The 18,538-nt window shown below is 40.5% G+C and overlaps 1 protein-coding gene and 1 long non-coding RNA gene across 2 annotated transcripts in view; one reads left to right on the forward strand and one right to left on the reverse strand.

The window, feature by feature from the left end:
* LOC117497753 (rho guanine nucleotide exchange factor 18-like) overlaps positions 1 to 18,538 on the forward strand; it is a 71,147-nt gene that overhangs the window by 43,352 nt on the left and 9,257 nt on the right. Inside the window, 6 exon segments of the mRNA XM_034149764.1 lie at positions 459 to 605; positions 911 to 1,020; positions 1,850 to 1,918; positions 2,072 to 2,119; positions 2,926 to 3,207; positions 3,980 to 4,129. Coding sequence (XP_034005655.1) covers positions 459 to 605; positions 911 to 1,020; positions 1,850 to 1,918; positions 2,072 to 2,119; positions 2,926 to 3,207; positions 3,980 to 4,129 — 806 coding nt within the window.
* On the reverse strand, positions 3,457 to 5,693 carry LOC117497773. Its single transcript, XR_004557463.1, has 2 exons — positions 5,148 to 5,693; positions 3,457 to 4,090 (listed from the first exon to the last, which is right to left on the reverse strand). It is a non-coding gene; the product is annotated as an uncharacterized LOC117497773 (long non-coding RNA).

Below are 18,538 nucleotides of genomic sequence, written 5' to 3' on the forward strand. Positions count from 1 at the left end.
AGCACCTCTTTTCACCCTCTGTCTGAAACCAGAGCCCAGTCTGCTCTGATTGGTTAGCTGGCCGGCTCTGTTGTGATTGGTCAACCGCTTAGAGATGTCCCGCCCCTTAGCCTATCACGTACAATGTGTTGAAACGCCAGCAAATAGAACCGCAAATGTTACATAATGATGTCACTATGTTCTGGAAGTAAACAAAGGAGTCCGATGGAGGCGTTTCAGGCAGGGGGGGGGGGGGGTTAGTGTGTGTGAGAGAGAAACTTCCTCTGGAGGGAACACTGGGATTTTAGCCTCTGCAGACCGTTTACATGCACACAAACCTATAGAACACACGACAGGAGAGGGGAAACCCCAAAAAGCATAATAGGGCCTCTTTAAAGTTGTGTTTTCATCTTATGGTATAATATAAGTCTCTCTGGTGTTTGAACCTAAACGTTCTCTGTCTCTCTCTCTCTCTCCAGTGGAGAACCTCCAGAACCTGCTGCAGTCCGGAGTGAGGGAGGAGTCTCCCACCTCCAGGCTGGAGGAGGGGAGCGGCTCGGGGGTCCTGCCCCGGCGGGCCGACACCTTCGGGGGCTACGACAGCAGCCCCAGCATCCTCAATAAGAGTGAGTCCAGCACAATGCCTGCCCTGAAGAACCCTACCCTTTAACGAATTTGCAATTGTGTTCGAGTGGCCTTTACTGCCATTAATAAATCCTGAACTATAAACAAATTTGACTTGAATTGGTTTTATTGGTTGATTTATGTATAGTTTTCTAATAACAGGGGGGAAAGACCTTTTTATGGGTGCAGTTTCTACATGTATATATCTGTTGTTTGTGTCAGTATTTCTGTGTTTTTGTCTGGTTTATTTACCTGTGTGTGTGTCGTTGTGTCCTTTTCTCTGTGTGTGTCTGCGTGTCTGTGCCAGATGGCAGCGTGAAGAAGAACTTTTCTGGCGAGAGCAGAAACAGAGACAGGAGAGCCAGCTCTGACCCTCAGCTCAAAGACCTCTGTGGCAGCCACACCCTGGAGCAGACGGTAGGGGACACACACACACACACACACACACACACACACACACACACACACACACACACAGAGTAAGTATTGGGATGAGTCACAGCGTTATTTCCTGTAAATAGTATTAGTATGACCAGACTAAGTCATCTGGAAAGTTTCCATGTCTCGCAGGTCATTTAATTTGTTTATAAATAGATAAAGCCGTGATAAAGCAATCAGCAGACAAAATAGATATGACATGTAGCTGACAATGAGCAGTGCGTTAAAAACAAAGCCAAGTTCACTCTCTGACAGCATCAGTTTATCATTATAATTAAGTTACAGTTCTGTGAAAACATCCAGACTTTGCACAACTTGTGGTACAAAACAATTCAGTTATTTTATTTGTTATATCCAAGCTTTACCTAACTGTGTTTCTGTATTGCTCTGAAGGACATGAAGATTATTCCTTCATGGATTATTAACCAATATTTCATCAATATTGCTGCTGATCTCATATCAAGGATGTAGTAACAGGTGTGTGTGTGTGTGTGTGTGTGTGTGTGTGTGGGTGTGTGTGTGTGTGTGTGTGTGTGTGTGTGTGTGTGTGTGTGTGTGTGTGTGTGTGTGTGTGTGTGTGTGTGTGTGTGGTGTGTGTGTGTGTGTGTGGTGTGTGTGTGTGTGTGTGTGTGTGTGTGTGTGTGTGTGTGTGTGTGTGTGTGTGTGTGTGTGTGTGTGTGTGTGTGTGTGTGTGTGTGTGTGTGTGTGGTGTGTGTGTGTGTGTGTGTGTGTGTGTGTGTGTGTGGTGTGTGTGTGGTGTGTGTGTTGTGTGTTGTGTGTGTGTGTGTGTGTGTGTGTGTGTCTCCAGGTTGATGAGAGTTGCTGCTCTCCTGCCAGATGGAACCGCATCTGGTCCAACTCCTTCCCCGAGGCCGAGGTAAGCTCCTCTGATGTGTCACCTTGCGCTTCACAACTCTGCTGGGTTTCATATTCAGAGCCAGGCCTGCTGAACCTCGCTAGTTCAGTTATTTGTTGTTTTGGTGATTCTGGTAGTAGTTTTTAAATCATGATGTCTCTGTCTCTTCTCTAGTTCTTTGACAAAGTGCTGATGCTCTCCCAAAGACTCTACAGTCTGCAGGTAATACTGTCATCTTTTAGATTGTTGCTTTTCAATTGTCTATTGTTTTTTACTTGTACTTGTGTTATGGTGTGTGAGCTGTGCTGTTTGTTTATTTGACTGGACAGCACTTTGGTCTGGAGGTGGTAAAGTGCTGTCCCCTCCACTTTCCAGGATATTAACAAATGAACAGAGAAAGGAAAATGGATAAATTGCCGCCTTTTATTAATTATGTCAACTTTATTTAATCTTACTTTAACACTCTTATGTTTATATTAATATTATTTTTCTATTTGACTTTATATAATTATATATATTTTTATTTATTGGTCATTTTAGCTTGACTTATGTTCATATAAAATCTAATATTTAATCTTTTTTTTGCACATTCTTACTTTAACTTGTTGTGTTTATGTAAATATTAAATTTATTTTTATTTCATTTAAAGATTGAGCAGTATTTGTAGTTTTCTGCTCACTCACCCCTTTATCTCAATCTCAATCTTTATTTATTTATATAGCACATTTAAAACAACCTTCAGTTGACCAAAGTGCTGTACACGCAATAAATATTAAATAACACAATGGGAGTACAATAATAAAACAATAATTAAAAACATGATAAAAAGCACAATAACTAGAAAAATATTAAAAAAAAACACATACAAATGTAAAAATGTAATGTTCAACTAGTATTAAAAGCCAGTGCAAAGAGGTGGGTTTTTAGCTGAGATTTAGAATGTCTGTTCTACTGTAATAGCTCAAATGTCTCTAAATACATTCCACAAATGCTCCCTAATGACCTAATGTCATTCCCTCCGTCTCCAGGCCATCATCGCGCAGCAGGACAGCCACATGGAGCTGCAGCGAGCCTCTCTGACGGAGCGCGCCTCTCTGTCCGGGCGCCACAGAGGGAACGTGCTGCTGGAGCAGGAGAAGCAGCGCACCCTCGCCCTGCAGAGGGAGGAGCTGGCCAGCTTCCACAAGCTGCAGTCTCAGCACCGGCAGGAGCAGCAGCGCTGGGAGAGGGAGCGGGAGAGGCACCGGCAGCAGGTGGAGGCCACCGAGGCCCGGCTGAGGCTCAGGGAGGATGAGTGCCGACGGCTGGAGGTGAAGAGCTGCGTCCCTCAGAGAGCTGGAGAGCACGTTTTAATGGCAAATGATACATGAAGGAACTTGGAGCTCTGCTTTTATGTTTGAAATGTACAGTTCCATTGTTTTTATGCGTGATTTTTCTCTTTTTGAATGAAAGGAAATAAGCTGTTCCTACAGTGTTCTCGATTGTTAATGTGGTCTGTATGCACCTCTTCCCCTGTGATTACTTTTCCCGGGGTTATCTTACAGTTACTCGCCTCAAAATCTAATTCAATTCCAAAGCTTTATTGTCTTTTATACAGCACAGTTTTGGCAATTCAAATCTGAAGTCCCAGGCTCCTCCAACAGTGCAATATGCAATATAGTGCAACAGACACTATAGTGCTACTAAAAGGCAGAAATACGTAAGTTATGGATATGTAAAATAGAAACCCTGGAGCAACAGGAAGTGTTTCAAAAACGTTTCACACTTCTTTGCAAGTTCATATAACATTACATGTGCTTACGACTTATCCAAAGCAACTTACATACACTTTAATACCGTAGACATGCCTTTCGGAGCAATTTTGGGTTAAGTATCTTACCAACAGACACATGGACGAAATGCCGACCCTTATTAATCCCCCACTCCACAGTCACCCTGTTCTCCATTATATCAGTCGTATCTCAGTTCAATGTAGAGGTTGCATTGTTTTCTTAAAGTACAAGAGAAAGACACAAGATGCATTTTTACAAATATCAGTTTTCCCCCAAAAATAAATCTTAATTGCTGGTTCTTTGGCTGCAGGAGCTCCTGGCGGAGGAGAGGAGGGAGCTGGAGAGCCAGAGGGGGACGTACCAGCAGGACCTGGAGCGGCTCAGAGAGTCCACCAGGTCTGTGGAGAAGGAGAAGGAGCGCCTGGAGCACCAGAAGAAGATCAAGAGGAAGACCATCGAGGTAGGAAACACAGAACATTCACAGTATTTTTAAGTGTGGAGAAATGACTCGCCATACAATTCAATACAAGACTAGAAATCTAACTGTGGATAGCGCCGACAATATCTCATCCTCTCAGGAAGATTTACCTTAAAAAAGATGTGGACAGCAGCCGTACCCGCTTCTCCTGTTAATAGCACATTTAGTGTTGTAAATTCTTCATGTTCAGAGACTTTTAGTTTGAAATAGAAACCTTTTTTTTTGTAAATACGAGCTTCAGGCTGTATTTTGTGCATGCCGTTTGCGTTCCTTACATTTATCACAAGGATAAGGGATCTTTCAGTTGTATTATTGATGATTAAGTGTATTAAGACTTTTACTTCTCATTAGGGCTGCACGATATATCGCGTCGTGACGATAATTGCGTTATGTGCATGCACAATATATATTTTTTAGGACGTGCGATATTAAGTAGGCAAATTAACTCAAACACACCATGTTACAATTCCTTTGCTGCTTGCTACAAAAGGAAAACTTGCGCGGCTCTCATGTCAGGGGTACTTGAGTGAGTGACATGCCGGCTCTGCATGCACAGCAAACCACCAATCACAATCATTCTTGATCAGATCACAGCAGGATAACCGAGCTAGCTCAGATTGTTGCTCTGATAACTTAAGATCCAGAAGTCCGTGACTAAAATCCTTCATCCGGTTAAATATCGTTAAAAAAATACCAAGTGTATAACATTAAAGTTCAAGAAAGGATGGTTTGCGGACAAAAAAAACGGTCTTTTCTTCAATTCCTGTATTTTTTTCATATCGCAGGGGAAAAAAATATCGCAATGTCAATATGGTGCAGCCCTACTTCTCATCATATTTATATTCAATTTTATTATATTGAATTTGTGGTAATTGGGCCTGAAAAGTCCTTGAAAAGCCCTTGAATTTGATGTTTAAGAAGTTGTGGGAACCCTGGGTCACTGCACTTTCTTAAGTTTTGCTTAAGTAAGTGGAAAATGAAGATGGTGATTAATACTCACAGGATGAAGGATGAGCAGGGGATTTCCCGTCTCTCTCGCTTCCTTTTTACTCTGTGTCGATTCTCCAAACCTATCCTATCCTTTGGCTCCCTCTTCTTCCTCTCATCTCATCCCATGGGCATGGAACATGTACCCAGCCTTCTTGGCTTCTTAAACACTGATGTGCCAGCGTTTTTTTTTATTCAGGTGCTTTTACTCCTGAACCGTCTGTAGCCGCTCATCCGTGGCAGTCCTCCTCTCCACCTCCTCCTTTACCTCCGCTTCTCCACCCTGTTTCTCTCATGCTGCACAATGCGGGTCATTGTTTGTGACTTTCATGGGAGAGGAGCTTTGAGAAAGATCCACTGACTGTCATTTCATGCCCGGTACTAACAGATCAGTCAAGCAGCAACAGTGAAGTTATATCACTATATCAGCCTGTGGTTGTTTCCAAACGCCCCGGATCACCTCCACGGTTTGCTTGGCTGACTCTGAGACATGCAGACGACAGGGGAAAGTAACCGTAGCTTGGGAAGTTCTATTTGATACAGACTTAATCCTCTCATCAAACTAAGAAGATTCTGACTAAAGTGACAGTTTTGGCGTCCTAACTTAGGGTGGATAAAATCCTCTATCATACCATATATCTTTTTAAATCAAAATTGTAGTTTTTATAGATAGATGGATAGATAGATGGGTAGGTAGATAGATAGATAGGTAGATGGATAGGTAGATAGATAGATAGGTAGATAGGTAGATAGGTAGATGGATAGATAGATGGATAGATAGATGGATAGATAGATGGGTAGGTAGATAGATAGATAGATAGATAGGTAGATAGGTAGATGGATAGATAGATGGATAGATAGATGGATGGATAGATAGATAGATAGGTAGATAGGTAGATAGGTAGATAGGTAGGTAGATAGATAGATAGATAGATAGATAGATAGGTAGATAGATAGATAGGTAGATAGGTAGGTAGGTAGATAGGTAGGTAGATAGATAGATAGATAGATAGATAGATAGGTAGATAGATAGATAGGTAGATAGGTAGATAGGTAGATATGTAGGTAGATAGATAGATAGATAGATAGATAGATAGATAGGTAGATAGATAGATAGGTAGATAGGTAGATAGGTAGATAGGTAGGTAGATAGATAGATAGATAGATAGATAGGTAGATAGGTAGATAGGTAGGTAGATAGATAGATAGATAGATAGATAGGTAGATGGATAGGTAGATAGATAGATAGATAGGTAGATGGATAGGTAGATGGATAGATAGATGGGTAGGTAGATAGATAGATAGGTAGATAGGTAGATAGGTAGATGGATAGATAGATGGATAGATAGATGGATGGATAGATAGATAGATAGGTAGATAGGTAGATAGGTAGATAGGTAGGTAGATAGATAGATAGATAGATAGATAGATAGGTAGATAGATAGATAGGTAGATAGGTAGATAGGTAGATAGGTAGGTAGATAGATAGATAGATAGATAGATAGATAGATAGGTAGATAGATAGATAGGTAGATAGGTAGATAGGTAGATAGGTAGGTAGATAGATAGATAGATAGATAGATAGATAGATAGGTAGATAGGTAGATAGGTAGGTAGATAGATAGATAGATAGATAGATAGGTAGATGGATAGGTAGATAGATAGATAGATGGATAGGTAGATGGATGGATAGATACTTTATTGATTCCAATTTGGGAAATGATTTTGTTACAGAAGCAGAAGTGTGTTCAGACATTAAATCCAAATACTTAAAATACTAGAATTTAACATTTACAAATTAAAATTATTATATCAAACATAAACAATATAAAATATTCTGAATAATAAAAAGTCAAAAATACTTCAGAATCCAAAACACAACAGGACATGAAATAAATATCTTTATTGAAAACCAAAACAAAATGATTTTTACAGGATTAAACCTCTTAGCAATTTCAGGTTTGGCAACAAAACAAAAAACGTAATAAAAAAAAAGAAACTTATTATATTGAAAAATAACATTAAAATCCTGTATAAGAAACAAAAAAGGAGCTTTTCAACAAACCTTTTTCACCCTATTTACAGAAAGTGAAAGAAGTTATATGAGGATTTTGTTATATTTTCAAGAGTACCTTGCAATATAATAATCCTATCCATATGTTATATCATCATATCATAAAACTTGCCAAAAGTGTTGTTCTTTCGAGTTAACAACAGTACCCTCAACTGGTGGATTTGTACCTGTTGTTAAACCCATAATGTGTTTTAACACTTGAGTCTCCCCAAAATAAATATTACTGAGGCGTTCACATGATTGTCCTTTACGATGTACACTAGTAACTGATCTTCTTAATTTGTAAAACTAGCTATCTAGTTTCGATCATGTGAATAGGAGCATGGACAATAATGACAGCTCTCCTTCCTGAGTCACATGTGATTCTATCATCAGGTATGGGCCAAGCGAAACACACTTAATGACGGGATAGCTCACTCTGACTAATGCTCCCAAATAAGAAAGCTAAATCCTTTCAGCTGAATGAGTCAGTGTGTTCTTCTGTCGTCTGTTTTTCAGAAGAATACCATGCTGAATTTGATTGTAACTCAATCAAAGGACTCAAAAGGAAATGTGGATACTGATCCAATCCCTCTAAATCATCACATATGAAGTGTGGAGAAATGTCTGTAATCTGCATATTCTCTTTTCTACTTATTGTAGTGTTTGGGACTTTTCTGGCCATCAACAAATAGCCTTTGGGTCACATGTCAGTGTGTAACTATCAGCCAATATTCAGTGTGTTCCGCCTGCTGTCATTTCCAGCTCATCAAATACGTCTTTGTCACACCCCTCTGTGTCCGCTTCCTCTGAACCAGCATCCTTTAGCGTGTTTACAAAGCATCAGATCACAGGATGCTACTTCAATGTGTTTCATGTACGTCAGTGTTTTCTCTGAACGTCTCTTCACTCTGCTGTGTGCAAAGTGCCTGGTGTGTGCTGCTGTTTGTGTGTCCGTTTGAACAGGCTAAGCTGAGACACACACACACACATATTACGTTACATGTTACTTGTTAGACGCTTTTATCCAAAGCGACTTACATACTCAATACTGTGGACAATCCCCACAGGAGCAATTTGGGCTGAAGTGTCTTGCCCAGGGACACAACGACATGCTGACTGCAGTGGGGTTTGAACCTGTGCTCCTCTGATCCGAACACCAATGCACTAATCCACTGCGCCACAGCCTCCCACACACGACACACGGCAGCATTGAAGCGTTTTTCGGCTGCATTCATTCAAAATCTGGCACCTTCTGAGCGGGATGTGCGGAGATGATGGAGTGTTTGTGTTTAAATCATATGAGACTAGCTTAGGGGAAACTTACGGAAGATGACATGTGACTATTGATGGTTTTAAATATCATGGGACACGTAGACTGCCAGTCTAAAACCTGTGGGATTCTCTTAGTGTACACTTGGTGGACTTCAACTTAAATCACTATTTAGTCTGTGTTTCCATTGTGGTATATTCTGATGTCCTGAGAGTCCAGGAATCGGATCCATGAGACTGCCTTTTCTCAGAGGTTCGGACAACTTTGATTGGTATCTACTCACAAAAGCAACCAGCAATGATACATAGTCAACCTTTTAAGAAATAAGAACATTTCTCAGCATGTTCACAAACTTGATTTGTCTTAGTTAGTCCGATCTGTACTGATGCGTATCAGTCTTTCTGATGGAGGCCGTCTCCGGTGATGTCATTAGTCCCTCTCCGCTGTCTCGCATTCCTTCATGTTGACGTCTGACAGTTGATTGGCCGGTTCCTCTTCCTCCTGCACACCCAGCTGAGTAACTGACTGATGCCATCCATTCAAGTCCTGACTTGTCCCCGAAACAAAAAAGGCTTCAATGCGAATTTTGCAGCTTTGCATTCCCATGTTTTATTGATATTCATACCGTTTTTTAAAACTTTAGACATCTCAAAGTCAAAAGTCAAAGTCAACTTTATTGTACATTTTTTGGCAGATCAAAAATGCTGTTTCTCACCATCCAGGAGAATAACAATATTTACATAATTATACATACATACACACCTGTACACCCACTTATACATACCAGGGTTTCCGCTAGGATTTTTTCTTGCCGGTCAAGTGTCCGGAAATAATTAATTTTACCGGACAAATTCTAAACTTACCGGTCATGTTTCAATAATAAGAATTGTGTAGCAGAGTTTCCGTTAGCAGGTAATTACCGGACTATGACCGGATATGCTGACTCAGTTAATGGAACAAACTACTTCTAGTAGATAAAGTACATTATTCAAAAGTTTACATTAACTTTGGATAATAACACGGGAGGAACGGAGTCTCTCTCTCGTCTTATTCTCTACATTCTTTGAATAATAACACGGGAGATAGGAAGCAGACTCTCTCTCTACTCGATCTCTTCTTAAGCTCATCCTATCTCGCTCTCTCCTATCCTATCTCCCTCATCTCTCTCTCTCTCTCTCTCTCTCTCTCTCTCTCTCCCCCTCCCTCTCTCTCTCTCTCCCTCTCTCTCTCCCCCTCCTGACAGCCGGGTCAGTTTCTCATGCGGCTCGCTAAACAGTGGGCGGGGCTTCAGGTGATCATGCAGAGCTGCGTGTCTCCGTCAGACTCAGCAGCTGATCTCTGATCTCTCTCTCGCGTCCGGTTATACTTCCCTCGTTTTTATGTCCATATCGATCGGATCCAGCTCTCCTGATCGGCCTTTATAGAGAGCACCGATCAAACTATTAAGAGTGAATATCGGCCGATAATGATCCGTGGCAATCGATCGGAGCATCCCTAATTATTACCGGACATTTTGACCGGCAGGTTTTGAATTTACCATTTTTTTAAATTCATTTTACCAGCTAAAAACCGGTAATTACCGGCTAACGGAAACCCTGATACATACATATTCATACATAGATACATAGTAAACATATACACACATTAAGAGGTATAAACAAAAGAACAGTAAATATAGAAGAAATAAAGGTCTACACACAAATGTGGATAGGACACCGGTGTGAGTCTAGTAGATTAGACCTCTAAATGGATGAATATGAATATATGACAACAGTACAAATATATATATATATATACAGTAGTGAAAATAACTATTAATATAAATCTGGCTGCCTATCAACCATCTCAAAGAGTTTGCGGTAACAACATCGCTCAATGACATGCCTTAGTTCTAACTTCTCGGTAAACTCACAACACAAACACAAGCAGCTGACATGAGTTATTGCATTCATCATGTCATTACTGAGTGCGAGTTGCATGACCAACCCTTCACAGCGTCTCCTGGAAAGCCACAGAATTGACCTAATCTGCTGTGATGAGTAATGCAGGGGCCTCGGATAATTACATATGCATTTACCCAAACAGCAATTTGTGTTTGTTTGTTACACGGACTGCAAGATAAGACATGAAGCAGGACCCTATCAGCACCCCATTAAATCTACCCATAATAGTTTTAGACCAGCTTAGTGGTGTGTTTTGTACACACAGATGTATGGGTTGCAATCCTATACCGTTGGCTGTAGTATGGGAATTTCTTGGCATGTTGTTATGGGAGAAGTGGTTTGTCCCCCCTCCTCTGCGTCAAACACATCAAACACTCTTTTCATCAGTTGTGACCTCAGGATCGTTTCCAGGCAGCCCGATATCAACAGACATTTAATCACCACCACCCGACATTAAGGCTCATCAGCAAACCCGTAGAGCTATGATTAGACTTCCATAAAAATGAAAAAATGAAAAAGGCATGCCTTCTTGTTTGTGTTTCGGAACATATGTGAGAGTTTGCGCAAGAGCGGTGCTTGTTGCGGCACGTCCTGACTTCAGAGGAACTTCCCTTTCATGTGTTATCTCATGTGATCACACTTGGCCTCTTGATAACAACTTGGCATTGGACTCAGGATTTTTTATAGGCTCGGAGCCTCGAGATTGCTCAACAGTCGACTGAATGGAAAGTCATAAAGCGTGTTCATGGAGTTGGGACAGTTCAGATTAGATAGACCTGCTCAAAACAGCAAGAATCCATGGAAAAACATTGGATTTAAAAAAGGAAACATAAAGTGTAGAACCTTTTTCAATCCAAGGCATTTTGTGGAAGTATTTTACGGGAAATTATTTTAAAGGGGCCCTATATTATGCCAACTTTCAGGTTCATATTTGTATGTAGTGTCTCTACTTTAAAGAGTCCTCTCCTGCTGATGTTCAGGTGTATATCAGTATGTAGTGTCTCTACTTTAAAGAGTCCTCTCCTGCTGATGTTCAGGTGTATATCAGTATGTAGTGTCTCTACTTTAAAGAGTCCTCTCCTGCTGATGTTCAGGTGTATATCAGTATGTAGTGTCTCTACTTTAAAGAGTCCTCTCCTGCTGATGTTCAGGTGTATATCAGTATGTAGTGTCTCTACTTTAAAGAGTCCTCTCCTGCTGATGTTCAGGTGTATATCAGTATGTAGTGTCTCTACTTTAAAGAGTCCTCTCCTGATGATGTTCAGGTGTATATCAGTATGTAGTGTCTCTACTGTGACATGTCTCCATGCTTTAATGTTCAAAAAGCTCTTTATTTTTCTCATACTGCCTGTGCTGCAGCACCTCTTTTCACCCTCTGTCTGAAACCAGAGCCCAGTCTGCTCTGATTGGTTAGCTGGCCGGCTCTGTTGTGATTGGTCAACCATTTAGAGATGTCCCGCCCCTTAGCCTTTCACATACAATGTGTTGGAGCGCGAGCCAATAGAATCGCGGGGATTTAAGCCTTAGCAGACCATTAACATGCACAAAAACCTAAAGGGAAAAGCATGATAGGGCCTCTTTATTGAATAACTAATTGTAGTAACTTTTCTGAGCCGCTTTGGGCAAACCACTCAATTTAAGGACTGCCCCTTTCTCTGGCTTTTCCCTTGAGGTAAAAACAGTAAAAGTGGATTGCTACCTGGTGTTATTAACTACATCAATTTGACAGAGAACATTGCTAAAAACATGGGAAGGTCTGCAAAGCTCAAGAGAAACATTAAAGGGTCAGTCGTAAAACGTTGACCCTGTATCTGTGTCCTTCACACTTGAGTTATCTCTTCCCTTGGCCTCAGGCTGATTTATGACGCTGTCGTGGAGTGTGTTCATGTGGTCTGAAAATGAAAAACCCATTGAACTCTTTACACATCGACACCTTAACCATGTCGGGTGCGATATTGGAAAGCTTTTTCTTACTGAACTATTCTCAAGCTACTTATAGATTTGACCTGTAAGAGAAAGTTGCATGAACAAAATATGCGATTCTCTGCTTCATGTACCTGTTACCGATTTTTTAAATAATGGTGAATGCAAAGAATGATTTTCATTGATGAATCTGCACATTATTGATCAATCGTTTGGTCTACAACACATCAACAAAGATTCCCATTACAGTTTCAAACCAAGGTCTTGTCATCAAATGTCCGACTGGAGCTGGAATCAGAAAATCAAACCCAATACAATTCAGCATTTACTCAGCTGATCCAAAACATTTCTAAACTATGATTTACTGGGACACAATTTGATGTTAGATTAGTCTCTAAAGGGATAGATAGTATTTTCCGAAGCAGGGTTGTAGGTAGTTGACGGTAGGCAGTCAGTAGTTTGTGACTTTGAAACCAAACCCTTTCCAAACACCACAGACACACAATAACACAACAAACTAAACGATGGAGGCGGCGGTAAACCAGCACCTCCTGTGTTCTGCACGGTAAATTACTGTTGTTGACTCAATGGAGTCTGGTGGCTTTGGCGCGACCGTAGGTAACAGCCATATTTTAGGAGGCTGAAATAAGATTGGCTGTACATTGCTTAGCATCTACTGCTGTCTGTTTCTCCAAAATGTGGGTGTGCCAACCACCATTTACTGTAGGTAATACATTGATTATTGATCAGTATCTTATAAAACCCCACTTTAAAACATCCAAACTATCCTGTTAAGGCTAATGTTTGCTAATCTCATTAAGTCTCCACAGATCTGAGCTGCAAATACTAACAATATCTCACACATGGTACTATTTCACACATCATATTGTGTATTATAGTCAGATTCAACCCAGGATAACGGTTTCAGCAGAGTAGAGTATTTCTGCCGTGCTAAAAGTACCTCTGCTGTTTCCTTTTGGCTTAGATTTAAGTGTAAAAGATTAGCTTTCATTTCCGTTTGCAGCCTAAGAAGGCATTGTTACAATAGCATCAACTCCTTCCCACAGACTGTTTACAAGGCAACACATTGTGCAGTGTATACATGGATGAAATGGGAGAATCCAGGCTGTTGCTTCAGATGAGAGCAACCTGGCTGTATAATTAGCCGCTCGGAGCCTGTCATTAACAGCAGCCTCTGGACGGCAGCCAGTGCTAATTGTTTATGTGCTGTCAGTACGAGCTCTTTGTGCTCTTTCCGCACAGTTTACTGCCCTGGAAACTCTCCGTTTGCTCCGCTTGGAGCCGCTCACCTTGTTGTGGGAACAATGCAACATCTGTGTGCCAGGATGAGTGAGTGCTGAGGGAGGGAAAAGTGATGGAGGGGAGGAAAGAAGGGGGAGACTTTCCCACTGCAGGGCCCCCTCTCTGCCTCAGGTCTCCACTCCTGTTAAAACTGGAAGAAGCTACAGTTTACACACACACACACACACACACACACACACACACACACACACACACACACACACACACAGTTAGACGAGCGTGCCCTTCATGCCTTGTGAAACACTGTCATCCTGCGATCCCGCTCAACAGGAAGTGTTCGGCAGCATCATCAATCAGGTAGCGTGTGGGCTGCATACCAACAGGAAGAGCAACACACTGATGTCAGACTTTTAAATGAATCAACACTGGTGGTAAAACTTTTGTTAGATTGCTTTACTCACTGATGATTTCTTTATTTTGGTGATATACGACATTGTGGCGATTTTGTCTGGTTTTAGGTCAGGTGTGTCATTAACTCTGTGGCGTTGGTTTGTTTGTAATTACATATTAAGGGATTCTTGTTGTCCTTTTTGTATTTTTGTAAACATTTCTTCTCATTATTCGTAAGCCGCCTGTGTAAAGTAAAAATATAAAACAACAACATATATATATATTAAAAGTTACATTACAACATGTGCGTACATTTTTTTTTTATAAAATACAATAAATGATAATTAGAAATTAAAAGAGTAGAAATAAACAATTCTAAAATAGAAACATCTCAAAATAGAAATAAAACGGCATTAAAAAGAAGAAAATATACAAGTTGACCGTGAGGATAAAAAATCTATAAACTATCTGACAATTAAACGACTACTAAGGGCCAATTTCCAGTTAACACAATATAAAGCAGGGTATGTTTTACATTAGTGTGCAAGGAATTGAACACTTAAAGGTCACCTCTCATGCTATTTTTAGGCAATAGCTTAGGTCTCAGATATATACAAATATATAAAAAACATGTCTATGAAGTGTTTTGCTCAAAATACCAAACAGATCACCCATTCTAGCCATGCCTCATATCCCTCTGTTTCACTTCCTGTTTCAAAAGTGCTGATTTGGGGTATAAAGCTTTAAAAAAAGTAGGGTCTGAGCTCATGCGGGACCCGGCAGCTACTGTCTAAACGAAATGCTGCCGTGATGAAACGCCATATCATGGATTATCAAGGATTATTTCTGAAACAGTATGGAGCTCAAAGGCTTTCTCTCTTGCCGGTTATACCACAAGGTGAGTTCCTTTTTATTTCCTGCTTCTTCACACACATGCTCTCCAGTACAGGTTAGCTCTGAGTGTTAGCGATGCTAATGTAAACACCGACCATATTACGTCCAAAACAGTCGGGCATTGTTTCTGATAGCAACGTTTCTGATAGTGCCGTGGGTCCACATTTCAGATATTACGTCATATCGGACGCAAATCTGGATCAGCTCCGTTGTAGCCCCGTTTTTAGAGATTTGGGTACGGAGGAAAAGAGAGAGGGTTTTATTTTCTGACGCTGCGTGAGTTCCCTGACACACCGGGGACACATGTTGATGTATAAAAGACATAAAAAAGTGCATTTTACATGATAGGTCCCCTTTAAATGTAGAGTGTGAAGTTAAAGTCCAGTTAACCAAATGAATGAAATACAATAAAATAAACATCAGTATTAAAACGCGCACATTGTACAAAAATAACAACAATAAATAGGTTAAATGTGATAAATATCCTTCCGCAGCACATTGACTCACACTGTTGTCAAAGGGCTTAAACGTGTCGTAACTAGGGATGGGTATCGTTAAGATTTTAACGGTACTACTACTTTTATCGATACCGCTTATCGATCCGGTCTGTTAACGGTACTCTTATCGGTTCTTTTGGAGAAAAAAATAAGGTAAATTAATTAAACAAATTGTGAACAAAACTAACATTGCTTTTTATTTAAATTAAATGCATAATATTTCACATCAAAAGAAACAACAATGTTTAACAAATCGTATTAAATAATGTGATGACAGGACTGTAAACAGAATAGCTGAAACTTTAACAAACTAAATAACTCAGTTCCCTCTAATCATTAACCCATGTTTGTATAATTGAGTTAGCTCCGTGTGTTGCTGCTAGCATACATAACACCTGACGTGGAAACGTTACTCGTGGATGGGGCTACAGAGCTACTAGAAAGACAGTCGAACCCGGTGCATTTCTCCGTCTGGATGTGGTGCACTTTTGCTAAATGTTTAGACAAACTGCTCGTGTTACCGCCCTGACATGCTAAACTCTTATTGCACTTTTGGTAACGAGCATTGTCCACATCGAGACGGGTAAAGTTTAACCACACCTCGGAGCGCGTTCTCTCCGCCATCTCCGCCGTGTGTGTGTGTGTTGCTGCATGTAGCAGCTGCGTGTGTGTAAACTGCCCCGCCCCCTCACACACAGACGGGAGGGAGAGATCTCTCGTCTGGATTGGAAAGATCGAAAATACTAAAAATAATCATCGACGCATTTTGTAGTCTTTTTGCGTATTAGAAACGGAGTTGGCGACACTAAAACTGCAATATAATGTTTGTGTAGCAATAATACATATGACATATATATATATACAGATGTCTCCAGTACCGATAAAAAGACCGATAACGTCGGAGCTTATCGTTACCACGGTCTTTAATAATTCAGCCCCGGGGGCCCCTTTTAATACCGGGGCTCGGTACCCATCCCTAGCCGTAACACAGTGAAAGATGCTTCTTATAGTTCACATGATGCATTACAACATGTGGGATTACTAACACAACATGATACACACAGTCTGTTGTTGCAGAAATCCTGGTCAGCCTTATTGAAAGCAGATTTAAAGATAATGCTGACTCATCTTTCCTTCTGTTGAGTAATTAGCCGGACAATACAGTCAGTGTCTTTTATCCCTGATGTCATGGGAGACATGCTCTTGTTCCTCTTCCCGTCCAACAGCCTTTTCTGTTTTGTGAGACACGCCTTTATGTGCACAGGGACTATTAAGGGTTTTATGTTTCTCATTTGTGTGTGGGTGTGTGTGTGTGGGTGTTTGTGTGTGTGTGTGTGAGCACATTGTCTTTGAATCTCTTGGATCACTTCAAAAGCCTGTTACCAAACTTACCAAAGTGTGTGCTCAGCAGAAACATGGCATGTGTTTCTGATTCCCTCTGCAGCCCGTAAATACTCTGCTCCTCCACAGATTGTGTTTCTGTAATGACACGGTGTGTGTGTGTGTGTGTGTGTGTGTGTGTGTGTGTGTGTGTGTGTGTGTGTGTGTGTGTGTGTGTGTGTGTGTGTGTGTGTGTGTGTGTGTGTGTGTGTGTGTGTGTGTGTGTGTGTGTGTGTGTGTGTGTGTGTGTGTGTGTGTGTGTGTGTGTGTGTGTGTGTGTGTGTGTGTGTGTGTGTGTGTGTGTGTGTGTGTGTGTGTGTGTGTGTGTGTGTGTGTGTGTGTGTGTGTGTGTGTGTGGTGTGTGTGTGTGTGTGTGTGTGTGTGTGTGTGTGTGTGTGTGTGTGTGTGTGTGTGTGTGTGTGTGTGTGTGTGTGTGTGTGTGTGTGTGTGTGTGTGTGTGTGTGTGTGTGTGTGTGTGTGTGTGTGTCGCTCTCCAGCTGTTTTAAGTTGTTTGCGTCCTTTCAGAAATATATTCTCATACATAGCTAACAGCAGGCTGCCTACACACAAACAAGTAAAGTATATTGACTGAAGTACTGTATTTAAGGTACTTGTACTTTACATATTTTCTTTCTATACAACTTTATACTTCTACTACATTTTGGAAGGCAATCTTAAGCTTTTTACTATACTGATCATACAGCTTTAGTTCCTAGTTAATGTATACATTAATTGACATATAAGTATAGGTTAAGATATCCTGAAGCAGTATATACACTTCCTTAAAAAGTTCTACCTTCATCAGCTGGGTACACATGTAATACTTTGGTGCTTTTACTTGTAAGATGTTCAGTGCATGACTTAACTTGTAACATAGTATATTTTACAATTTAGTATTTCTACTTTCATCTGAGTACTTCTTCCGCCTCTGCACACACACTCAAAATGCAAACTTGATGTTTCTGACCACAGATATGTATGATTACAGTGCAGAGTTGGGAAGCCGTCCTTCTTTGAACCACAAATGCTGATTTCAAAGTCTTATATGATGATGTTTGCAACATTGTACTCAGCTCAAAGTGCTTTGACAATTTGGCACACTACACAAGATTAAAAAAAGACGTTGAAGTTGCTTAAAACTTTATTGGCACACATGCAGCATGAGTATATGATACATACAGGGCTCAAAGAAGGTCAACATTAGCAAGAGAATACACATAACTGAAAACCCACTCGGTCAAAGTGAGACAGAAATGAGCCAAACTTAATAACTACAATAATGAATAAATACAATTATTAATACTAAAGCCCAAAAGAAGGGGGGACATCACTTTATAAAAGCTTAGTTGAAAAGGTTTTCAGCCGGTAGAAAACAATTATACTGAGTTTTCCTCTCTAAAAGTTCTTGGTTAAGAGCCGAGTGGAAAAAGTAGCCTGCACAATTTTATTGTCATATGCACAGAGCTACAGTGTAGAAATGGCAATGAAATTCTTCTGACCTGAGCTCCTCCAACAATGCAACATATATAATATTACATTACATTGCATTTAGCTGACGCTTTTATCCAAAGCGACTTACAATAAGTGCATTCGTCCAAGAAGATACAATAAAATTAAAATAAACAAACAAGGCAGAGTTGGAAAGGAGCAAACGACACGGCAGCCATCATCACCGGCGCCATCTTTACAGTAGCACCTTTCAACACAAGGCAATTCAAAGTGCTTTTTAAAAATGAAAGCCATTAAGTAAATGTCATTTAAAAACAGTCATTAAAAAGCAAAGATAAT

This window comes from Trematomus bernacchii, unplaced genomic scaffold (genome assembly GCF_902827165.1).
Source record: "Trematomus bernacchii unplaced genomic scaffold, fTreBer1.1, whole genome shotgun sequence".
In the NCBI taxonomy this organism is placed as follows: Eukaryota; Metazoa; Chordata; class Actinopteri; order Perciformes; family Nototheniidae; genus Trematomus; species Trematomus bernacchii.